Source organism: Ictidomys tridecemlineatus, chromosome 7 (assembly GCF_052094955.1).
Source record: "Ictidomys tridecemlineatus isolate mIctTri1 chromosome 7, mIctTri1.hap1, whole genome shotgun sequence".
NCBI lineage: Eukaryota > Metazoa > Chordata > Mammalia > Rodentia > Sciuridae > Ictidomys > Ictidomys tridecemlineatus.
In genome coordinates this window covers 136,397,452-136,424,076 of record NC_135483.1, presented here as the reverse complement: position 1 = coordinate 136,424,076, position 26,625 = coordinate 136,397,452, and the positions used below count along the sequence as shown (strand labels likewise).

Below are 26,625 nucleotides of genomic sequence, written 5' to 3'. Positions count from 1 at the left end.
ATTAAATAGAACTGTAATTGCTACCCTAGTTTGGTATGTTAGAATCATGGCATCAATTTTACTGCCCCCCTGGTTGTTTTAACTTACATGAAATCTGTCTTAAGATATTCTAAGATTTTGTTTCCATCATTTTTTTCTGTTTCCCAACTTTAATTTGGATTTTACATCTGACTTACTTTCTTCCCAATTTCTGGTGTCTATAGCGTGTAGAGTTAAGTAAAAGAATGAATCATTATAATGCTAAGGCAGAAATCAAATTACACAAATAAAATATAATAAAGAATTCTAGTCAGAACACCATAGATAAACTCACATGAAATGATTCATGAAATTGGTTGCTGAAAATTGAATTCAAATATAGACCAGGCTGCAAGACACAAAAATGCTATTTTGTTCACAGGTGGATTAACCAGTAACCAGGATTCAGGGATTAGTACTAACTCTTTCCTCAACTCGGTTTATTGTAATCTTGGACAAATAGCTAAATCACACTTAAATCCAGCTTTTTCATTTCAAGCATCCACTAAAGGAAAGAAAATAAATAATATATATGATCTAACTTTGGAATATAAAAGAGAAATTTTAACACAATTACAAAGCAATCCTATAATGTTTGCATGGCTCACATCAATCTGAAATTTGCTCATATATTAGCCAAGTATATTACAAAAAAAATATATTGTTGATATACACATCTTCAGAAGAGATTTTTCCAGCACAAAAAATAGTTTGTGTTCTGCCTACCCAACTTGTCATTGTTGTTATGAATATAGGAAAAGACATTGCAAACTTTTCCAATAAAAATGCAAACACATTTTGATGCAATGAGTGAGAAAAAAGAATTTTTAATGGTGGCTCACAATGATTGTTAGGAATATACCCAATAGAAAAAACAGTTAAGGAAAGACTGAAAGAATAGTAGATATCTGTCTCACCAGAGTGGAAAAAATAGAAGTTCAACCTCAATGCCAGTTATTCAACATTTTTTCCTGTACCTAATCTCATTTTTAGTAAAACTAGAAAGGGATATGATGTATTATCATTATTTACTTTTTTGTGCAAGACAGACCTAAACTACAAAAACATGCTAGTTACCATGCCAAATTGGCAGTGGAGTCAAAGTTCTTTTAAGTGATGAGTACAAAATCTGTGGTGGATACATTGTGCTTGTCTTAATTTGCATATACACACGTTTTCTTTTGCTTAAGTTTTCTCTATTTTTTGAAAACACGACACTAAAACTTACTATATACCATCTGACATCCTTTGGTTTTGTGCTAGAGTTTATCATATTCACTATAACCTTTTGAAAGCTTGGCTCAAAAATTATTTTGTTTTTGAAATTTTCCTTGACTTTTATTTACAGGGTTAGCTGTTTCTGCTTCTCCCTCATTTCTCTTTCTCTTCCTATGACTATCAGTACACATTTCTATTATTTTCCTCTCATGTTTCACAGTCATCACTTTCTAATATGACTCTCTCTTTTAACTGAAGTGAGTCTCACACTGGTCCTCAAATTGCAATGTTTAGCTTCTCAGTGCATAGGACATGCGAAATAAAATGTCAATAAATGAATGCAAGGGAAAATTGTCACTTTTTCTCCTTAGGGTGTGAAAATTTTATAGTTGGTTTTATCTTGCTTTAAAATTTGAGATTCTGGAATTTTCCATACAGCCCTATGGTTATTTTTTGGCATTTTGTCTTATAATCTTGTTATTGAATATTTTCATAATTGGTAGGTGAAGTTACTAAAGCAGATGTGTATAACAATAGTGTTCAATCACTTTACAGAGTGTGCTCAGAATGAGAGTGCTTGATAATAGTTCAAGGAATCAGAACATCTAAGGAAAAATGTGGCCAGTGCGATGATGCTGTATAAGGTAGTTGGCATCATCAGAGGAGAAGATTGCATTGGGAAGAATTACTACAATGTCAAAAACTACGTTGAGATATTTATGACCACAATGAAAAGCAATGCTTTATCCTTATTTTAAATTTGTATGAATGGACCGAGATTAGCTAACATAGTCTTGGGCAATAAAAGATAGCTTTTTTTTTAGCAAATGATGCTGGGAAAACTGGGTGAGCATGCATAGAAGAATGAAACTAGAACCCTATTTCTCAAACTGCATAAAAATCAACTCAAAGGGAATTAAAGAATTAGGATTAGACCAGAAATACTGTAACTGCTTGAAGATAACATAAGGTCAACATACTGGTGTGAGCATATTGGTGTAAGCACCACCTAATAAGACTCCTAAGCTCAATAAATAAAACCAAGGACAAACAAGTGGGATGGTGGGATGGCCTCAAGTTAAAAAGCTCCTGCACACCAAAGAAAATGATTTATACTTGAAGAGCAAGCCTACACAATGGAAGGAAAATCTTTGCCAGCTACTCTTCCAACAGGGAATTAATATCTGAGATCCATAAAGATCTCAAAAATTACCACCAAAGCCCCTCAATGAATAAATGGGCAAATGAACTAAGCAGACGTTTTTTAAAATAAGAAATGCAAATGGCCAATGAATATATGAAAATATGTTCAACATCCTTAGCAATGAGGGAAATGAAAATTGAATCTATACAGATTTTTCCTTACTCTGGTCAACTATACTGAGATTTCTCCTCACTCTGGTCAGAATGGCAGTCATTAAGAATAGAAATAATAATAAGTTCTGGTGAAGATGTAGGGAAAAAGATATACTCATGAATTTTTGGTGGGACTGCAAATTAGTACAAAAACTCTGAAAAACAGTTTGGAGAATCCTTTAAAGTCTAGAAATATAACCCCCATATTACCCAGCCATCCCACTTTTTAGGATTTATCCAAAAACTAAAATCAGTATACTATAGTGATATATGCAGACCAATGTCTATAGCAGTGCAATTCACAATAGGCAAATTGTGGAACCAACCTAGATACCTGTTAACAAGTAAGTGGATAAAGGAAGTGTGATATAAATGTACAATGGAGTTCTACTCAGTTATAAGAAGACGTAAATTATGTCATTTGTTGGTAAATGGATGAAACTGGAGAACATTAAGACTCAGAAAAATCAAGTATTGAATGTTTTCCCTCATTTACAGAACCCAGAGAGAAATAAGTTTTTAAAAAGGTAGATGTCTTAAAAGTAGAATAGAGAACAGTTTAGTAGAAGAAGGGGATCAAGGAAGAAGGAGGAGGGAAGGGACTGGGGAAAATACTGAACAAATTATGCACATGCATGTATGAATATAACACGTTTATGTATAACTCTCATGTATCAATTAAAAAGAACAATAAATATATAGAAATGAGACCAGCAGAGTAGAGAAAGGGTATTAGGATGGAGAGGAAGGGAGAAAAAAAGAGAAGTACTGGGAATTGAAATGAATCATTATGCTATATGCATTTATGAATATGTCAAAATGAACCCCATTATTATGTATGGAATAATACAACAATAGAAAAGCATTTAAACCCATCAATGGCAAAGGAGAGTCAAGGCAATTTTAAGTCCTAATTCTTTGTATGATAATAAACTCAGGAAAATGAGATATTATATCCCATCTGATTCAAATGTATGATATGTCAAGGTCATTGTACTGTCATGTGTAACTAATTAAAACAAAAAATAAAAATAAAAATAAAAAATAAACACAGAAGTGAAGCCTTTAGTTTTACTTGATTCAATAGCACTTCTGTCTATGATTTGGGGATTGCACTAGCTGTATTATTGGACCTAAACAGACTAATTTGATGCAAAACATCTGAAACAATTTAAGTAGTGACTTATTCCTTTGAGAACACTGCATCTTTAAATATGAATGACTCATATAGACTGACCTATGCATTTAATTATTCAACCAACAGTTATTGAACATTGGCTATTTCATGCATTATGCTAAATATTGTCAGCATTTTTAAATAAGTGAACATATCTTCATCTGCCTTTACATCTATGATGTGCATATACATATACACATATATTTAATGGTATAGGCTCAGTTAGCTTGATAGTCCCTTGAAACATGAATTCTAAATATATGTAGTTGATGAATTATGCAAGTTTATTGCATTAGTTTTTCAGAGAATTGTTTTTCAAATAATCACATCTCTTTTATGACTGATTCCTTAACAATTGAGATTTGGTCATATTTAACTATAAAGAGCAAATGTCATTTTTAATAAAGTTTACTTAGTTTATATTTTAGACAGCTTCTTCTCTGTCATGACAAAAAGAACTGACAAGAACAATTTTAGAGGAGGAAAACTTTGTTTGGTACTCAGTTTCAGAGATACAGACTCCATAGACATTCAACTCCACAGCTCTGGGCCCAAAGTGAGGCAGATCATCATGGTGGAAGGGTGTGGAGAAGGAATGCAGTTCAGGATATGAAAGTCAGGAAGCAGAGAAAGCATTTTTCACGAGGGACAAAATACATTCCTCAAAGTCACATTCCCAGTAACCCACCTCCTCCAACCACACCCTACCTACCTACAATTACCAGCCAGTTAATCCCTACCGGTGAATTAATGTACTGATTAGTTAAAGGCTCTCATAACCCAGTCATTTCACTTCATGAAAAGAACACATGAAAGATGTACTCTTAATCAGGTCCCCAAACATATCATATTAGTTATATACATGACAATATTTATTTGATCAACTAAAAAGAAGCTTACATAAAAACATTCTATTTACAATAAATGAAAGGTATTTTCTAGAAGTTTTATGTTGATGTATGTTAAATGTATATATATATTTCAATCCATTATAGAAATATATGTACTTTCAATTCACACATAAATACATATATAGATATGTATGTAAATATATATGTATATATATTTGTATATGTTTATATATACATAAGACTAGGATGTAAACATAAAAGTATAACAAATGAGAGCAAACTTTAAGAGTACACCTATGCTACTTAATGCTGTTTGTATGCCCCTTGAGCCAAGGCCTTCTTTGCCCTAGAGCTTCTGACCCTTTGAAGTCCTCAGATGTTTAACCTGGACTATTTTGATAGTCTCCTAATTTGTCTTCTTCCATCTAATCTTAACTTCCTTTATATCAACTCTATAATAGAGTCAGAATAATCTTACTTAAGGGCATATGTATTTAGTTTAGTTCTGTATTTCTTTGATGGCTCTTGATCTCCTGAGAATGCAGTAAAAATTCTTTAACATGGCATATACTTTTCTCTATAATCTGTTGCCTCATCTCCACCTACATGCTTCAATTCTTTCTCAATGTATTCACAAGTATATCAAAGAATTTTACCTTTTGTACCAGTTATCTCTTTGCCTAGAATACATTCTGTATTCCTAGAAAATTATTCCAAATTTCAGCTGAAGCATTTTTTTTTGCCTTTAGATGTCCTTCTTGATTATCTTTCACTCAGACTAAAGTTTATCATAGTGTCCATGTTTCCCAGCGAGCCTCATTTATATTTTCTATCATAGCATCTACCATACTGCATTTGTAATTATCTGTTTTATGTCTGTCTTTCTGATAGAGTAAGCTCCTTGAGGGCAAAATAATGTCATATTCATTATTGATTTGTTTGTTCTTGACATATGGTGAGTCCTTAGTGATAACCAGCTGAATAAAAATAAGTAAGTAAATGTACAGGACAGGTCTGGAATCAGCCTTCCAGGATGAGTATCACATTTGTGATACAGGACAGGTCTGGAATCAGCCTTCCAGGATGAGTATCACATTTGTTCGCATTCCTTGGGAACATTAGGTAGACCATCTACATCTATGTGTTTGTTTCTTGTTGGAAAAAAAAACCCAGGAAAAAATAATAGTACCTATCTTTGAAGGTTATTGTGAGGTGTAAATAAATTAGCATATACAAAACTCTGTCTAATGAATGCCACAGCCATATTTACTATCTTTACTTATTTATCACACACTTATTTACATCAAACATTTTTGTAATAGTTCAGTGTTCCCCCTGTAGTAAACAAAGTCAAAGGTGGGTGTGGGCAGAGATTTAATGAGAGTAAGGTAATGTCAATGAATCAGATAATCTCATGATATAATTCATTCCAGAAACTAAAAAGAAGCATTTCCTAATGCATGCATTTTTTTTCTGTATTAGAAAAGTAGTGAATCAGGGGTTTAAATAAAACAGAGAGAAGCAAAAAGAAGAATGTACATATTATGATCCTTCAAAACCATTCTGCTCTCTGGAGCATGGAAGTATTCCCTGGAGACATGGCTAAGTGTGGGTTCATGATCTCTATTTAGTTACTCTATGGTTCTTTTATGAACTAATACCTTGTGAATGGTCAGTTCATAGTTATTTAATCTACTATTGTATAATTCTTTCCATACTTACCCTTTTCCTAAAAGACACTATTATATGACTCTCATCTCAATAATAAAGAATGTTAACTTTGGTGTTAGATCTTTTTGATCAGTCACAACTTCTAGTTAGAAGCATTGGAATTTGACTAATTTAAACAAAAAAGGGATTTTATTGAAGAGATGTTGTAGTGCCTCTCAAAGATTTCCCAGGACTGGAGGGTTTGTAACCAGTAACAGTGCAGAATACAATTGTAAAACTATAAGGTGAGCCCACTCTTGCTACTGCCACATGAACCAGACCAGGCTCACTGCCAGCAACATTAATAGTGCATGCTGTGTCTTATTTCTGGAATTATTATTGGAATTGGATGTTGTGATTCTCTGCCACCGCCATCACCAAAACTGATTCTGTGGGGGGTCCCAGTTTCTAATCTCACTAATTTCTTATATATATTCTTAGCTGGAGGTGCCCTATTAGTGCAGTCTAGTTCACAGATCTGGATCCTAGATACCAGGAAGGCTAGGAGAGGAAGTGCCTATTTTCAGCTTCTAGTGGTGACTGATTCTGCCTCATTTGGTGGTGGAACAGAAGGAGGTTCAGGCATCAAAAATTAACCCTTGTTAAGAAAGTATCGGTCATGAACACTGACAGCTTTTTAACCAAATGGAGACCAGTTAAAAACACAAAATCAGTTCCCATCATTTTCAACAATTTATAACATAGTAGAAAGCACTTTCAATCTGATTTAGGCTTCTTTCTTATTTTTATTAGGTTAATATGAGTTTCATGTGATTATACAAAGACACATAGGAAGACTTTGAGGCAACACAATTTGCCTGCTAAGTGTCACAAGTTCTTATTATACAAGTGTGACTCCTTTTATTTTCTATCACTCTGAGTCTTTATGGCCTCAGTCTTTTTTGGGGGATGGGAGGGATGACATGTTTAATCCCTATATAAAATCCTAACAAGGAGGAAGAATAAATTAGATTTGGCTTTGATCTAAGCATTACAATGTTGTCTGTGCAAACAAGATATTTTAGGGAAAATCTTAACTATGACTAAAAATAAATAGTTTGATCAGTTAGTTTTTTTTAAAAAAAACAAGGAAATATGGGGATATCTAAAAGGGTACTAAGTTGTAATTTTATTGGCGAATGTATCTACAAGCAATTTGGGAACTGGAAAGTGATTAGTGAGGCAGACAGGAGTGTTGAGTGTTGGCTAGAATTTGTCATCAGTTAAAGTGAGATATCAGGTAAACAAGTCATAACTAATTTCAATCTCAGTGTCTTCATTGGTAAACTGCTGAGACAAAAGTTGGGGAAGCACCGAAAGAAACTGAAAAGGCTACATTGATTATTGATAATTATCGGAAAATATACAAGGCCCATTGCACTGAATAACATAAAATTTCTTTAAAATTTGACAACTAGCTTTTTACACATTGACTGCACAACAACATAACCAGTAAGAGGGGTTTAAGGAATAATGCTATCCATAATTTACAAAATAACATGATATGCCACGATCATAGTGTATTGACTAGAATCCCATCAATCAGATATTTGAACCAAGGTTTTTTTTTTTTTTTTTTAGAGCAGTAAGTGAGGTATTCAATATGTATTTTTCAGAATGTAGAATATAAGGTCAATGGTATACTTCCTCATAATCATAATCCCTACACAGTAAGGAAATGCTTACATTGTGAGGAAAAGAAGGGATTATACTCATGGGAGAAAGAGGAAAACTTTCTTGATTTTCAAATTAAAAAGGGAAGAGAGAAGAATATTAATTAAATTAATTAAAATTAATTAAATTTAGTAAAAGGAAAGAAAGAAAGGGAGGGAAGGAAGGAGGAGGGAGAGAATGAGAAAGGAAAGGAAAAGAAAGAAAAGAAAATATGATTTGGATGGCTTCTATTTGTTTCTATTTTTAGAATCATGTTATAAAGTGCTTAAGATAAAAGACTCATGAATAAAAACCCAGCCTAATACACTCCCCAAAATGTATCTAAACATTGCAAGATGTCAAATTGCTACCTCAGATTATGATAATTTGTACCCTAAAGACAAGGAATAAATTGCAGTGTATTATGTCTCCAGAGGGCCCTGGTATTTACCTTAGGATAAGAAAGGTCGATTGAGCACTTGGCTTCTCCTTTTGGTATCAATCTAGTGGCTGGTATATAAAGTGCCCAGTTCTCCTGATGGGGTGGGAAATGAAGTCACCTCCCCTCATTCATCATTCCTAAGGAGATGAACAATTCTCTCTTTATTATGTCCAGGTAGATCACTCAGGCAAGAAGGAGAAAGAATCAAGGAAGGGCAGTTAGAAGATATGATCTTGCTCATTGCCCTGTAGTGTTGAGTTTTGTGAAGAAGCTGGAAAAAATGAACAGTTTCTCAAACATCTCTCTATAATAGTGTGGTTCTAAGGACAGAACCTCTCAGTGTGGCTGCTTCCTTTTCTCAGGCCTTGTGTTCTTTCAGTTTTTTTTAGCATGCTAATTTGTTTGTAATTATGCAAATTAATAACCAAATGAACATCCAAAAGAATAGATGAGCTTGACTCAATCCAATCATTTTCAAAGACCTATGAGGAAGGAATTATTTTGAGAAATACAGACCCAGAAGAAGCGGAAAGAGCTAATAATATCCTCTGATGTCAAGTACTTACAGAAAATATCTATTTTCATAAAAGTAACTATATGGAAAAGACATTTTATAGATTTTACTAAGTTCTACTAGTGTAATGATTATATAATGTTAATGGTTTCTTTTGTTATGTATTTCCTCGATTCTCACAAATCACAAAATCTAAGAACAGAAAATTCTGTAGCTATTTGATTATAAAACTTGAAAATATAGTAAATTTAATTAGCATATTGGAAAATATTATCTATGCACTTGGGAATTATGTTCAATGTAATTATACAAAAATATTATTTATATTTCTAAGTTAATATGAACCTTTAGTCAGAAAGGGCAATGCAAAATTTTTTTCTTCTATTTAACTTTTTCTCAATGTTCACCCCTTCTTATAGAAGATACAAAATTCCATTATGTAAAAAAAAAATATGTATTTCACCTCTTTATCCACATGAAATACTTTTTAAAACCACCTGCACAAGTATGGAGGAATTGCTCTTCTCTGATCTTATTTCTTTGGGAAAGGAATTGGTTATCACTTCCTCAACAACTTGGCCCTAATATGAGAACACAACACTCCTTTCCTAAAGCAATCTCCATTCATTTTACTTTAAAGGAATGAAAGATATAAATGTAAGTGCATTGTCTTCTCTAAATGAAATTGAAAAGGTATTTTCTAAGAACAAATAGGTCTATGGAAACAGCAGACCCAAAAATACCATTAAGAAGAAGAGAGGTTGTTGTAATGGAGCTCCAATAACTGGGGTAAACCTTACTCCCACAAATTCTATTTTGGAGAATGAGTAAGATGAATTATAGGGGAAAAAATGCAACCAATCCAAGATGTTTTAAAAGCACTTGAAATAAGTCTTACTTATTGGTATTAGGACTATCCCCTGAGGCCCTGATTTCCTGAGGAACAGGGCCAGGACACTCTTCCTATGTTAATATTCCTAAATCCATTGAAGTCACCAAGAACATTAGTTCACTTAGTTTTATCAAAGCAGAAAAGGAACTGATGCTGAATCAATGTATTATACAGACTGCACTATTAACCAAGAAGATGAAATTTTCACAAAAGACCCAGGACAATGGTTGCCCTTGTCTGCACAGTGTGGGGTGGAAATGAGTTTCCCTTTATAATGATGTACTAGAATGGCCTGCAGTGTTCCTTCAGGGGAGGGAGGAGTGAACCCTCTATGCACCAGCAGAGTAACTCATAAGCCAACAGGTTCTGTAACAAGAAGCTGAAAGGGCAAATTGCAAAGGGACATGACTAAGACTTTATAGTCACACCTTAGCAGACAGTAAGCAATTACCACCAACTTCATTTGAGGACAGAAGAGGTTGAGAGTTACAGTGTGTGACCGTAAAGTAACGTGATTGATGTTAGTGGATAACAGAAGACAGTCTTACATTTTATGAGCACACCTTGTAACCCAGGGAAAGATCACACATTAGCTTAGTTATGTAAAGAGCCAGGTGGCTATGAGAATCTTTACTACATCATTTAATAAGGTTTTTCACTTTATAATTATGTAAAACTCTGTGTCTATCACAAAATATTATTGATAAAGAAATATCAAAGGTACAAGCAAGAGAAATTAAGTATATAGACTGTAAAATTCTATTAAAACAATTTTGAATTAAACTATTGCAAAATGAATGCATGAAATCTGTTTTAATTGATTACTGGAGTATCAATATAATAAACTAAAATATATCAATATCATTAGTTATTTTTATTCTAATTAGCTAGTTTATTATAATGTTTTAACATATATCTAGTTAATTTGAAGCAGTTAAATATTTAATTTATTTTTAATCTCCTAATATATAATATATATGTATAAATCCACTATTTCAACATAGTCTATCATTAATAAAAGTAACTGGAGTTTGGTATCCATGAAGTGATTGTTTGATTGATATTCATGATTTTCACTATGATTTCTTTAAGCCCCTGCTTTGTTAGTATTCTTCCCAGCCTTGTGCTCTATCTTTGATTGCACTATTCATCTCAAGAGAAATGACCACATGGCTGGGCATAGTGGTGCATGTCTGTAATCCCAGTACCTTAGGAGGCTGAAGCAGGAAGATTGCAAGTTCAAAGCTAGACTCAGCAAAAGCAAGGTGCTAAACAACTCAGTGAGACCCTGTCTCTAAATAAAATATAAAATAGGGCAGGGATGTGGCTCAGTGGTAAAGTGCCCCTGAGTTTAATCCCTGGTACCAAAAAAAAAAAAAAAAAAGGGAGAAATGACCACATAAACAAAGAAACCCTGCGGTGACAAGGACAGAGGGAGTTGCATAGGGGACAAGCCTCAGACCAGAACTAAGAGGGGAGTGGTCAGTTTGGGAGTAACAAATCTTAGCTCAGATTCACATTGCCATCTGTTGGAATAACTTTTGGTTCACAGCTAGTAGCTAGGAGCAGCTCAGAGTGCTAGGAAAACCTAGGACAAGACGGGGCACTCTGCTCTAGCAAGCCGTGGTCAGTGTTGCCAAACTACCAGACTACCAGGTCAGGAAACCCAGAGTCAAGTGCTTCAGGGCATGTAACCTCCCAACACAAAGCCCCCCTCCCTTAAGGACAAAGACCCTTCCAGACTACCTTCCATCACAACAGTAATATTTAGTGCTTCCTCATAGTGTGGTAACAATAGGCATAATCATTACAATAGGCATAAGATGATTGGCTTATAGATGTTAAGGTGCTTACATGTGATTGGCGGGCACGCCCTACCTGAATCCTATAATAGCTGTATGCATTCCAAAAATAAGGCTGCTTGCTTGGAGGTTGACTGAGGTTGTTACCTGCCAGCTCTCACCAGCTCCCGGTGTCCATGTGTTGATTTGACACCACGTCTCTAGCCCCCCACCCCGAGACTGAGGTAGCCGAGTGACCATCAACCACACCAGGGACGTAGGAACACATACAGCCATCATCATTGCTAAACATTAGAATCACCTGGAGAGCTTTAAAATTCCCTGCTCTCTGATCAATTAAACCAGAAATACCTGTGCTGCTCAGGTGGAAACAGACTTAGATACCCAGAGCTCCCACCCAGATTCCATGACCCAGCCCAATGGGAATGGGAACAATGATTTAATTCTAAATTCCTGCACTGTCAGGGTATGAGCAGGAGGAGATGTGTCAGGTAGTCTGAAAAGATGCCCTGCTTCTGGGCCTGAGAGATGTAGAAACCCAAAGACAGAACTCACTGGAACCCACTACCAATTTCCCTGTGTTTCAACCCTAGGGAACCTGCAGCAAAGGAGGTTGAAGGGTTTTGTAAGGAGGGTGAGCTGCATTTCTAGACAGATGAGTTCCATGTAGGCTAAGGGAAGAGTCTGTAGTTTGCTGATTTTGTAGAGAATGTCTTTTTACCTTTCATCATGAGAAATACAAGCTCTCATGGGGTTAGGTTTGTGGTTTTGCTTTTGTTTTCCCCACAGTAAGTGCAGCTAATTTGTTTCACAGCTCAAGCAAGGAAACTTTTCACAAAATATAATTCTGTGTATTCAATTTCTATAAAAATAATATGGGATTTTACCATATTATTTAATCCTGAAGAGCTATAGGAAGATGGATGTGGGTAAGAAGGCAGAGACACAGAGATTAAGGAAGCTAGAGACAACCAGCCTCAAAGTGTTCAGATAGCAGGATCATGAACACACATTTGAGAGGCAGTAGTGATGTGGGCCTTCATGATCACAACAGGGATAGTTCTGGATGTAAAAGTGGAAGAAAAAAAGTCAGTTCACCTAACATGCATCTACAAACCCACAAAGGTATCAGAGTTTGCATTTCTTTCTAAATTGAAAAAAAAAATTCAGAGAACCAGATGGTTAGCTCTGTGGCATAGTCAGGAACTGAAATGCTCAGTTAAACAAATTCAGTCAACTAAATTCTTCATCAAGCAGCCCCTACCAATCTGGTACCGAGTGTGTTGCAGATAATCATTGGCTGAGGCCATTGTGCTTTATTTAGCAAACTCTTTGAGTTCTGTTTCTGAGTCAGCATTAAAAAGTTAATCTTATTGTGTTCTTTTCATTGCCAAGGTCCACTCAGCCACAGGCACTGAAAAAGAGCTATGGAGGATAAACAGATTAAAGGACTGGGTCTGGGAGAAAAAAAAATGGTGAAAGATTGTTATTAGAGTTTTAATTTTTTACATAGTAAGCCTGTTATATGTAGCCTTATTTATGTGCCTCTTGAGGACAAGGGGTGTGCTGTTTCTGTTTTCCTGAGAAAGAGCTGCGACTGGCTCTGACCGATCTGGAGAAAGTTCAGGAAGATTCCCTTGCCTGTATCAAATGAAAAGAAACAGTTCTCTGGCAAATAGAAGCCCTTATGTCTTAGCATTTGTACATAATGGTCTTGTATATTGAACAAACGCTTGCTGTATTTTTTTAAAGACAATTGTAGAAATATATCTGTCTTCACTATTGCAACTGCACAAAGCATAAAATGTCATGAGGTAGTTTCTTCCCCTTACAAATTCTTTTCTTTTTCTTCCATACTTCAACTAAAATGTGCTGAGAAGCCACAATTCACCAGACACTAGCTTTAACACTAGTAGAAATAAATAAAAAATACCACTATCAACTCTTCCTCTTTTCCTCATTTATTGTATAGCCTCTTCTGCTTGATTCAGTTTATATATTAATTATGTTATTCTCAGTACATCTTGTTACAATACTATGGATAAAGCAGTCTGCAGAAGCAAATGCTGCATAATTCATATGCTTACACTTGAAAAACACAAACTTGCGTTCACAGTGGCAAACAGGACCCTGTATATCTGTGCAGTGTATGTTTATGCATATTCCTCTCCTCAACCTTCTTAAAGGTCCAACTCATCTTTTCATTCTTAGAGATGAAGTTAAGGATGTTTCCCTCAAAAGAAGACCTGCTATCATAATTTTTAAAATACGTACTAGTTACTGACTACTCCAGAGTGACCTATGTCTAAAGGTATGTTCATTTGAAGCAAATTTCTAATTATTTATGAAACTTCTAAGAAATTATTGTCTCCCAGAGCTAAAGAAAGAACTGGAAAGAATGCTAAGGTGTGAGGCACATAACAACGCAGTCCTTCTTTGTATTTTTACATATACATAAAGTGCCTGTGAATCATATTTTAACCTGAGAGTACGTACCACTTGATTATGTCCTTTCTTGATTTTCATGGCAATACTACTGATGACAATAGCCAGTGTTTGCTGAATAATTAATACATGCCAGATGTTATACTAAAAGTTTTCATGGACCGTATATTTTTATTAGCAAAGTGACCCTGTTGCTTCATCATTTTACAGAAGAGAATAGGTGGTGCCCTTGTTTGAATATTTGTCCCCACCAAACACATGTTGAATTTAACTGCCATCATGATGGCATTGGCAGATGGGACCTCCAGGAAGTGTTTAGCTCATAAAGGATTTACCTTTGTGAATGAAGTAGAGATATCTATCTATCTATCTATCTATCTATCTATCTATCTATCTATCCATCCATCTATCCATCTCTATCTCTATCTCCCATCCTTTCTGCCATGTTATAATACAGCATGAATAACCTAGTCAGAAGCTTGACATTGGACTTTCCCATTGCCAGAACTGTAAGCCAATAATTTTTTGTCTATTTTAAATTAGTCAGTCTGTGCTATTCTGTTATAGTACCACAAAACATACTAAGATAGGTGACTAACTCAGGCTGAGTGACTCTGGAACTAGAGGCCTAACCATTATTCTAGACTGACTCATTTTGAATGCTCTTCCTATAATTTATAATGGTAATTTTAAAACAGTGCACACAATCAACATACTATATAATCCATGAGATACTAGCTGTGGATTAGACACACTCTGGTTTGTAACTTGTGTGTTGATAGCAATCTATATCAGATTGGAACTGTTAATGGCAATATGTGACCTTGAACAGAGATGTGTGTGGCAGAACCTAAAGGTAGGTTTAAAATGCATATGAAAAACACTTTACAATTAGTTGATAAAATATATTTAGATTGCTAGAAAATAATTATAGGTCACCTTTAAAGAGTCTAAAACACACAGATGTCAGATTATATCTGTCACAAGCTGTCGAAAATGTTTTCTATCAACCTAAAATTGTCTAGGGATTGTTCCAAATCCACATAATCTTTCAGAGTACGAATGTTTACATTCGGATTTTTGTAACAGCAGATGCAGGTTAAAAGATACACATTGTCACCCAGCACATCAGTGTGGGCAGCAGGGGGAAGGTCAGGGATGCTTTCGACTCTTGACATGGATTCAGTGCAGCAATTTCACATGAAAGCAATTATCTAAGCGCTGGATTGCACTGATTACTTTCAAAATCTTTGGATCTCCATCTGCTCTTTCCTACTTAAGCCACTTAAAAAGAAAAAAAAAAGCAACTTCAGAAAAGAAGAGGCTGCCAGGGCTTCACAATTAATACGCAAAGAGCTCCTCAGTACTGCCTAAGGTTGGGGGAAGGAAATCCAAGAGAAAATTCACATAAGATGAGAGTCGAAACTTGTGTGTGAGAATAAGAAACAAAGAAAGTCCTAGACTACTAATGGGTTCAACGTTCCTTTTTTTGGGGGGGGGATAGAAATGTATTAAAAGTAGATTGTGATGACATTACAATTAGTATGTCAATCTTGGTATGGAAACACACTAAGAAGTCGAATTGTATTCATAAAGTAGGTGCATTTTATGGTGTGCAAATTGTATTTTAACAATGCTGCTAAATAAGGAAAAAGAAAAAAAGTCATAAATATACCAGATAGAAGCCACAGAGTGGGCAAGTGAAAATAAACTCAGGAAAGAGACAATGGGAGTTTTACATCCACAACACATTTATTCTAATATCTGCTCCAGGATATTTCAAGAGGCTCTGTTGAGACTGAAAGGATAGGATGGATGACTCAAGAATGTTCCTACCAAATGGAGTCAGCCATAGTGAGTGGTTAAAGAACACCCCTCTTAAGTGATCCTTTGCATTCCAGCATTAAAATTCTAGTTTTCACTGGCACAGAAGAGTGAGAATTCAATCCTAAGACAAAATAAAAACCAGTGCTAATATGATACTTTTAATCTAAATATCAACAGAAGACATATTGAGTACCTTAAAAAACTATTGGATATCACCCCTATCTACCAGAAGTAGTAATGGCTGTTTTGAAAAGCAAAGTATAAATTGCCAATACCAAAAAGTGCTAGTACTAAGCAGCAACCTAGTCAAGAGTCCCCCACCTAACCTTTTAAGAGACTGAATTGGTCCCACCACTTCCCCATCACTCCAGGGGTTCCAGCGTGGTTTCTATTATTACTAAATTATTACTAATTGTGACGTTAAGTGTTGTCAGAAATCCAAAACTTTCATACAGAAACTCCAAAGGCCAACAATGATACATACTGCTGGCTGTTAAAGAGGTGGTGCCATAAAGTGTAATCTAGAATGTATAAATGGTACATCTTTCTGCTTAAAATACCTGGCATAGGTGAAGATGCCTATGTCTTATATCCCCTCCCCTCTTTTAGAACCCCCTTACCTATAAGTATAAAACATTTGAACCATCAGCAAACAGAAGGGGCTTTCAATCTCAGAGATAGCTTAATTTTCAAACCTTGTTTAGGCCAATACTGATCTCCCAGACAACCTGTTACCAAATAGCCATCCAATTACCTTGAAACACCTGATTTCAATAAGTTAGGAAGGAATTAGATTAACTTAATTATTACAACTTATGAAATTATTACTAATTGTGACATTAATTGTTGTCAGAAATCCAAAACAAATGTTCTTTCTACTCAAACTTGACTTCCAAATTAATAACTATTACAGTATGTCAACAAAATTTACATATTTATATGTGCGTGCCAGGGTCAGAGTTAGAGAGAGAGAATGCAAGGACTTGAAATATAAAAAGAGATTGAAAACATTGCCAGAGTCAACAGCATCTTATGTAAGAACAGAAATAACTACCTATCTTTACTAGCAAACATCATGTCCTCAATCCCTGCTAATAAAACAAGCAATTTTTAGAATGCATTTAGATAGCTTAAAAAATCTGAGCAAATAATCAAAGACTATTTTTTTACACTCACTCATAAAATTTGGCATTTATCTCAAATTTTCAATAAGGATTATAAATTAAAGTTCTGTCTTAAAAATTCAAGTGACTCTTTTTCTTTCATTTTCTCACAGACTTCTGCATATAGTGTGCATTCAAGAAATGGTGCTTACCAGTTTAGGTGCAGCTATGATTCCTTTCTGTTGTATATATATTGCATTGCAGTATGGCTTAGATTCAATCAGTCATCAGGAAATTATCAGGTATAGATTTTTTTGTTGTTGTTGTTTGGCTTTGTTTTCCCCCATCATATATTTTTTGTTGACAAAGGTATGTGGAAAATTTCTTCTTAGGTAAACAAGATGCAGAAGTCTAAACCAATTAGCACACTCTGGTCATAGGAGTTTGTTCAAGAATGAGCATATGTGTTCCATTCAGAGCCTGTTAGATGTTCTAAGCTTTTACTATGAAAAGGACACAATCTTTCTTTGCATTCCACTATTTCAAAATAGCTATGTGAGAATAGGGTCAATCCAGGGGAATTATGATTGGGAAGCTAAGAAGAAGAAATCATATGATTTGCAAAATTCCCCAATTTAATTGAAAAGGTCCAAGAGAGCTGATTCACCACTGGGGATTCAATCCAATCTCCCATAAGATTGCATTTTTATGAACTTTTGTTCACGTTGCATTGTCTGTTTACATTGTGAACAATGTTCCTTTTTAACTTAAAGCACTTTTCCTGAGATTTTTCTGTCTTTTGCACTATTAAAGAGTCTTTATTGATAACAAGCTTCAAAGATAATGAGATACTTTCACATAAGTTTCTCTGTGCCATATTAGATCCCGTGACAGCCAATGTGATTGGTAAATCACTGATCAACTTCCCTCTCTAACTTATCTGAAACTGAGGCTTGAGTGGGTTATGAATTAGGTCCATGCAATATTGGCTATGTAATTTGCCAGATTCAGTGCAAAATGAGCATGTGGTATCCTGAGTTCAAAAGTTATTGAGGAATTTCAAGATGGAAACAGTTGAGTGTTAAAGTAAGGGAAGGCCTTTCTAAGCACGGAAGGCTATGCAACTGCAAATAACCCATATCCATGAGTGATCTGGATCTATGTACTTGGCAGGCAAGTGGCCAGAGATATTGGTAGAAGTCAGATTCCAAATACCATAGTTCTGGAGTCTATAACACTGCTTCCCTATAGAGTAAAGGATTTGTCAATACATTACTGATACTTCTATAGAGAATTTGTTAGTTAAACTGTGAACATAATTATATTTTGTATTATTGATCAATTTAGAGTACTCAGACACCTCTACAACTGATTCACTCCAACACTCCTGTGTTGTAGCAGGTAGGTAGTAGATTACAGGGAGGCCCACTCTGACTTTCTTATGTATATTATGTTTCCAACATTACAAAGAAATATGGTCACAAATTTATTGAGCTAGCAATACTGCACACATTTCACTTTCCAAACAAAGCTAGAACAAGAAAACAAATAGTAGTTCACATGTTAAGTTCTTAATCAGTCTACCTGAAGCAGTCTCCTCCCTCTCCACCCACACCACCCAACTGCTTCACTTTTAAACATTTGGGCAACTCTATATTTACTGCGGATTTTAAAAAGGAAAATATAGCCATTATGAAATTTCATATCCCAGTTATTTCCTTCCTCATGGAAAATGCAGGCCTGAGTACAGCTGTTTATAGTGAAATTACAATTTTTTCCAAGTGCCGAGCTCTGTCTGATGAGTTTTATTATTTAGATTCTCACATTCAAAAATCATTATGTCACATGAAAATATTTGGTGATATATGATAATGAAGTAATGAAATGGGAAAAATTTATATAAAATAACATTTAGAAGTAGCATTGAGGTTTTATGTAACATCTGGGTTCAACTACTCAATTTTTGATGATTTTAAAGAAAACAAAAAATTCCCCATAATAAATAGCTGAATAATGCTTTAGTTTTAGTCTACGCAAACAACTGGCAGATAGTTTGTCATGAATTATAACCTAGAAGCAGGGGCTTAATACAAAAACTGCTCTCAACAGTTCTGTTTACTTGTCACCAATCTGGGCTGTTTAATCTACATTTATGTTTGAGATGTGAGAGTCTTAAGGGGGAATGTTTCAGCATGGTTCATGTGGCAAAATGATTAAAATAACTAAATCAATACATTTATATACTTTAAAGATGATTTTCTAAAACATTTTAAAATAACAATTTTTTAATGAGTTATAAAAATAAACCAGTCACCAAGAATGAGGGGTTCCTGCCTTGGTAAGAGCAATTTAAGCACACATGATGTAATCACCACCCACAGTGGCATTACCTTCTCGGATCTGTTCTGGTGTTGATACTGGTACTGAGAAAAGGTATTACAGGAAGAAGAAATTTTGTCCTTCTCAAATTGTTTCTTCACCTTGGCCAAACCACCAGGCACTGTGCACATTTCTGATTCTTCCATCAGCTAGGATGAGAAAAAAAAAAAAAGGCAAATTCAGCTTTCTATCTGGGATGCTTTTGTTTTAAATAGTTGACAAGTATCGAAGGGTGGTATATTAAAAAGATATTAGCACACAATTATTTTAGCAGGCTTTTACTTAAAACCTCAATACAAATAGTCACAGTCTAAGTTGTTTTCTCATTGATCAGTCTTGGTATATAGTTGGAACACTTTTCAAAGTATGGAGTTAATTCTCCTTCTTTCAGATAAATTTTAATGTCTGGAGGTTAGCCTTGTTTTATTTCCCTAGGAGTACAATCCAGGGCCTTGTGCATGCTAGGTAAGTGCTCTACCACTAAGCTACACCCAACCCCTTGGCCTATAAGAATGTATTTCTTTAATAATACATAGTGTAGTGGATATTAGTATAATGAATTCAATTTTGATCAAAATAAGCTTTTCATTAAAACCCCAAATACCTGTATAGGTGACACGTTATTCTGAATAATTATTAAAATCATTTTTCCTTAGCGCAAATTTTTAAAAAATTATCAAGTATGAACAGAACAAAGAGACTTAGATTATGTCTTATGTAAAAATATTATCATCATTAATAATAAAAACTGCTAAGTCATAGCACTAGGATGCCTTTTCTGTATCTTCATATGTATTCTGTCAGTTAATGCTTCTCAATATTCTGTGAGATACAGACACCTATTATCCACATTTTAAAATAAGTAAATTGTGGTTTGGGGAAATAAAACAGCTTGTTAAATTCTCTCAGCTAGGAAAAGAATGTTAGCACTGACATTTGAATCACATCTGCCTGTCTTACTCACTAGCCTTAAAGAACAGGCAGAAAAACAGCAGAATTGGCACGTCCCAGGTCTCAGCAACAAGCACTGGTGTGTCAGGATCAGGGGGCTTTCATAATAGAAGGGTTTTGGTCTATTCTTGCCATTCCACAGATGAGAGAACAGATTCCAATACATATTACTGGATGTAACTCAAAAAGCACTAAAGGGTCCTGTTGGGTCTTCACCCTCATCAGGAAGTACAGAAGTAGATCAGAGTCTTTGGTTTTGATGACTCAACACACTCCAGAGCCCAGAAGGTACTCAAACCCAGATGGGATGACTACTTTCCAGCAAACAGACCTCATGCCAACCCTCCTCCAGGAAGCTTCCAGTTCTGCTTGCAGCTGAGAGGAGACTCAGCAACACTTCAAACTAGAGCAGGTCTTCTGAGGTCTGGTCCAGTCCTGACATGACCCTGAAAGCCTTAAGACCTTGAAATTGGAGCCTGGGGAGCTGAGGTTCTCATACTATGGACCTCTGGATTCCTGGAATCTTAACCCAACTATACAGCTTCTCAATACTAAAAACACAGCATCTATCTTGGGTTTGCGTTTCCCATATTCCAGAATGTTGGAGAATTAACTAGTTAATATTTAGTATTATCTGAATTAGCATAAAATACTCAAGTGGTTGCATTGCTGAGTTAATAACATGTCCCCACTTTCATGACCTATCATGTATTTCAGAATACAGTTAGAAGAAGAGATATGATTTTACATTTCTATGTACTAGATATTTATGCTGTCAAATTCTGTGACAAATTTTTAAATGTTAGTTCTAATCAATTACTTCTGTTTGATACACACAAAAGTAGTGAGAAGGTATGTCATCTCTTTTGAAATTTAAAAGAAATAGGAAAGTGTGAGTCAAGGTCACAATATTTCTTTGACCCCCACCTGCTATTTAATTTACATACATGGCTTTTCTGCATAGATCATATACAAGTAATATATTAGTATTAAATTATAGAAATTCAGGTAATTATTATCAAGAAGGACATTACTGTTTCAAGTAACTATAAACAGTGTACAAATCATGTGTAAATTAGTCTGACTTTAGTATTTATGTGAATGCATGGATATTCTCCCACTAAATGCATTAAAAAAATTTTCAGTACCTAACCAGATAGGTTGCCTCCTATCTGCCAAATAAAATAAAGATCTATATGCACTCATTTTTTTTCCTTTCAGCATTGTGCATTGGACTTAGACCATGCAAAAGTACAATTAGCTGATGATTTTTTATTAGAAGTATTCTCCCTACCCTTGTTGGCCCAGGAACTCATATGACACAACTGCAGCTTCTCATTCACCCAAGTGAGATGAAGCCTCTGAGATGTGGATAGTATGCTGCTAAGGTTTCCTTGATCATAGTTTATAGAGGAAGGTTCACACATATGAGATATTTGAAGGTCTCTGTGGCTGTACATGGAGTGGCACTTCCTTGCTCAACTGAGGATCACTCCTGTAACTTTGCCTTGTTTAGCACCATGTTCTAAATATCCTCTCTAACCCATGTTATTATTAATGACCACATAACAAAGACTTCTCTGTGTTGAAATTGTTTAGGTTTAAAATTTTTCCATGTTTCTTATTCTTTGGCTTGGAGTTCACATATGGAATCTTATAGCTATGTCAATAATAAGAAGTTAATTTAAATATGTGACACTCAAACCCAGAGAAATATACTAGATAGCTATCAAATTTGTTTACAAAGAACGGTCTATAGGTTATAGAATCTGATAGAAATGACATAATTTTAGGAGTTGGACAGTGAGTCTAACCCTACTCCTGACAAAACTTGGGATTAAAATTCCTGAACCTTTAAAAAAAAACTGGACATAGCAATATATTTCTCACAGATTTGTTTTGAGTGTTAAAATAGAAAAGAGAAATAAAACCACACAGCATAGAATCTGGCATTTTAATCCATTTCTCAACAAACATTACTTCCCCGTTCTTTTCTAGGTGTTTCTGCAGACCACACATGACTCTCATTTAAGTCTCAGAAAATGCCATTTTACTTAGTGTAAGACAAAGGGAAACTGATTATTGCTACCTATCTAAGCATGAGTGAAATGCATAGGATTCAGTCTGGGTCTGAATCTATGACTTCCAGATTTTACACTTAAAATATTTGAGTATTGTGTAGACATTAGTCATGGGCAGTTTTCATGATTTTTCCTTTCCTTTTTTTTTTAATTTTTTTGGTGGGGGGGATATGTATAAGGGATTGAGCAAGCATATAATGCAACTGAATAAGCAAGGCAGCTATTTTGCTTTTCTTTACATATTTATCAGGTTTCCTTTAAGGCTAAGTATGTACCCTTCTCATAACAATATTTGATAATAGGGTATTTTGGGGGCAAAGAAAATATATATATATATTATAACAGAAGGAGAAAGTTGAATTTAATTAAAAGCACCAGATTCAAGAATTAACAAACTGACCTTGGCTTCCTTACTTCCTAACTGCATAATATCCTAAAAAAAAATTCAGCCAGTATTTTGGCATGTAAAATATGAAGAGAAGATGAATATTGAATTTCTTATGCATAGACAACTTTCAGATTGTTGCTAATTTTTTATTGTTGTATTAATAATAGACCAATTTACCTGTGTGTCCCCCATTTAAAAAAATATATTTTTAGTTGTCAACGGACTTCATTTATTTATATATGGTGCTGAGAATCAAACTCAGTGCCTCACACATGCTAGGCAAGCGCTCTACCATTGAGGCACAACCCCAGCCCCCTATGCGCCCCTTTTTAACATTCTCTTTTTAGCACCAGAAAAAAATACAAATAATGCATGATTCCAATTTATTTTATCTGAGTACCTGGAAGTATTAAAATCTTCATAAATAAAAGGTTGATTACTAAATTATCAGTCTTTAACCAGGTGCTTCCAAGATCCACTGTTTCCCCAAGAATCATTTCTCCAATTTAGACTATTTGCATGGAAGTTCTGAATATCCAGCAGGGGGCGCCCTCTAAGAAGACTGGTAGGAAGCATTGTAATGCTACTATTTGTTTTGGAAGCCAACTAGTTACTTATGTCATTTCTGAACAGTCATTCCAAATATATGCTGTGTCTAAAATGTATTTTAATGACTATGTAAAAACTTAAATGTCATCTAGAATTGCAATATTGTTAATGAGCTTGGCACAGTCAGCCTTGTATCTAAATAATTTGTAAAGAATGTTAAGAGTAGCTATTTTAAAATACTACTTTTGGAATTAATCTCTCTCTCTCTCTCTCTCTCTCTCTCTCTCACACACACACACACACACACACACACACACACACAACTTGGCTAATTTGGAGATTATAATTATAAAAGAACATTCTTATATTCCATTAAGCTGAAGAGTAAAGAATTCAGAATCTAACAAATTCTTTTGACTATGGCTTTATTATGTGTTGGCTCTAAAAATTGGTGGTCTTACTGAATCCTGCAGTTTCCTATAATCATAATTGGTTTAACAGAGTGCCTACATTGCTAATCTCTCTCATTTCTATGTTGATTAAGCCTCTCCTAATGGATTTAGTGCATACAGAGAAAAGCAAAAGAAATTATACAGCCAGAGAATTTAAATGAACTGTATATGAGACCAAGGAGGGCAGCATGCAAACCCACATTATTAAAATTTGAAATTAATTCCCAACCTTCCTGAGGAGAATAGCTATAGGTTAAGTGATAATGATGACAATAATAACACATTTATACAGTGCCTTCTGGCTTACACATAAATTATCTCCTTGATTTCTCACTAAGACCCTATGTGGTAGATGATTATTCCCATTCTCCAGTTAAGGAAACTGAAGCTCAAAAAGGGGTTAAAATAGTAGTTCAAGTTCATGCAACCAATATATAGCAGAACTGAAGCTTTAATTCAGATGATCTGAATTTGATTTGCAGTGTATTTGTCTTCTTTGGACTTTATTCCACTGCCTAATGGTATTCTTGCCTTGCAAATGTAAGAAGAGGGTTTGGACCAATGACAAGCACATTTTCTAATACAGATTCAAGAAAAGCAGCTTACATTAGCTGAGAAGCTGCGGCAGTCACCCCTGGAAACAGCTGCCTGGTACTTCGCCATCCTCTCCTTTAGGGAGACCACCTCCTGCAGATCCGAAACACCCTCACTCCCCTCAGCACGGTCTTCTGCAGGCTTAGTAGGGCCAACAGTCACTGAAAACAAATGTAGAATCCTTAGTTATGTGTCAGGCTTGAAAAGAACATAGCATTACCTTACAAACAGTGAAGGCATTTAAAATACTTGGCTTCACGAAACACATTGCAATGTCACAATATTTTTGATATTTCATGGTCAACCTCTTTACTTCAAGTTTCAAGCAATGCTACAAAATGCCTGAATAGTAGGATATGCTTTTATAAGCATAAAGAAATACTACCCCTTCCTCCTTCTCCTGTATTTATTTTGAAGACAAGTGTGTGTGTGTGTGTGTGTGTGTGTGTATTTAATAATTGATGTTTCTCCAGCACTGTGTTGTTCTTATGCTAAATGCTATAAGAGCATTATCTCGTTTACTCCTCTAATGACCTAGTGAGGTAAGTGCTATTATTTTCTAAAATTTATATATGAGAAAACAGAATTTTATAGCAGTTAAAAAACTTTCCTAGGATCACATTATTCATAAGTGGCAGACTTGAAGATGTTTAGACTAAATCTTTAGCAAGTCTAAAAATTGCTCTTTGCTTCTGTCCTCACCCCTCAACCCTCAAGGAGATACATCTAGCTAAAATATGCACGTGCTGTGAGAATTATAGACTGTAGGCTTTTTTTATTCATAGAGAAGTGTGTTACATAAGAAAAAAAGTAATAGTATCATTAAAAATAGCTTTGTCTGTCACCCATATCAGAGTCTGATATTTTCCCACGGCTTAATGCAGGGCAGTAGCAATCACACAACTGGAAACAGCACAAGACTGATGGCAGGACCACAGAATGACAGGTGAGAGAAACAGAAAGATCTAGAGATCAGCTGGTCGAACTGAATCTAACCAAATCCTTTTAGGCATAAGGAAACATCTACCTAAATATTTCCTTAAGTGAAAGGCACATGAAGACCCTCATATTTGGCATATGTGCCAGAGCTGGTCTTATTGGATCTAGTGCTCTTGGCTATGCTGATACCCTGCTTGATGGTTTATTATTTATTCTTAGGTGCTTTTGATTTCAAAACCATTTCAAGGGCTCTTTTTGAGACTAGTGAACTGAATGAGGTATATAAATGTGTACATGCACATATGCGCCTGTATATGGTATGTATGTACATATATACACATATGGGTGCATGTTCTGTGTTTATGTATATTCATCTCTCATTTATGCAGCCCTTCCTTTTACTCTGAGGACTGGAAGCTTCTGGGACTCAACAGGAGGGGCTTTTTGATGTACTTCATTATTTTTGTTGGTTTGATGTCATGATGAACCAAGGTTAAACAACCTCAGATAACAGCAAAGCTAATCTTTCCTTTCCCTGTTTCTCCTTAGCCTTTGGTTTTCATATTGATGCATCTGCATGGGCTCTCTCTTGTCCAGTGAGTAAGGTCCACAGAACAGGGTAGAGGAGAGTGTGGCTGTGGAGTTGCTAATCAAGACCTCCAGAGACCAAGCAGGAAGCAGGTCTGATTTTATTGTGTAGTAACCATGTATATATTCTCAGGCAGTAGCTAAGCAGATTACAGGAAGCCACCAATGCAATTTCTGCTAATTGTCCTTGCAGGGCCAATTAAGGAGTGGGCTGTGGAGCAAGTGCAGGGACTGCTCCACATGGCCTCATGCCCAGGGCTATGCTTATGGGGTAAGTGGCCTGCTGCTCAGAGGCCTAACATGAGGGGAGTGGCCTGCCACTCTGATGCCCTTAACACATGCCATGAATGCAGTACTCCATGCACTTGTCTCCATACCCATCTTGTTGAATTTTTAATCCTTTTAATTGGTGGCTTCAAGGTTTAGGTAGACAGTGGTGGTTAAAATAGCTCCTATGGCTCAGAAAAAATAAAAACATAATTTGAGGTTTGACTCCCTGAGTATTTGGTGTTCTCTAGAGACTTCTTAGTTAAATAAGCATTTTCATGTTTTAATTAAAATTGTAGAAATATATTTAACATGCTATCAAAATACAAAATATAAAGGAATAACAAGTTCTATTATATCAATATTGTTCATATAATATAAAACTGATATGTTCATAAAATTGTCAGCTGTCTTTGAAATTCACCTGTT

The 26,625-nt window shown here is 35.2% G+C and overlaps 1 protein-coding gene across 1 annotated transcript in view; it reads right to left on the bottom strand.

Annotated features, from left to right (window-relative positions):
- The window catches only part of Xirp2 (xin actin binding repeat containing 2), a 49,567-nt gene extending 25,021 nt beyond the window's left edge, over positions 1-24,546 (bottom strand). The window contains exons 1-2 of the mRNA XM_078017528.1: positions 24,415-24,546; positions 19,399-19,536 (exon numbers count right to left, since the gene is read on the bottom strand). Of these exons, the coding sequence (XP_077873654.1) occupies positions 19,399-19,536; positions 24,415-24,471 (195 nt within the window). The 5' untranslated portion in view covers positions 24,472-24,546. The remainder of the gene's footprint in view (positions 1-19,398; positions 19,537-24,414) is intronic.
- Positions 24,547-26,625: the final 2,079 nt, after the last annotated feature.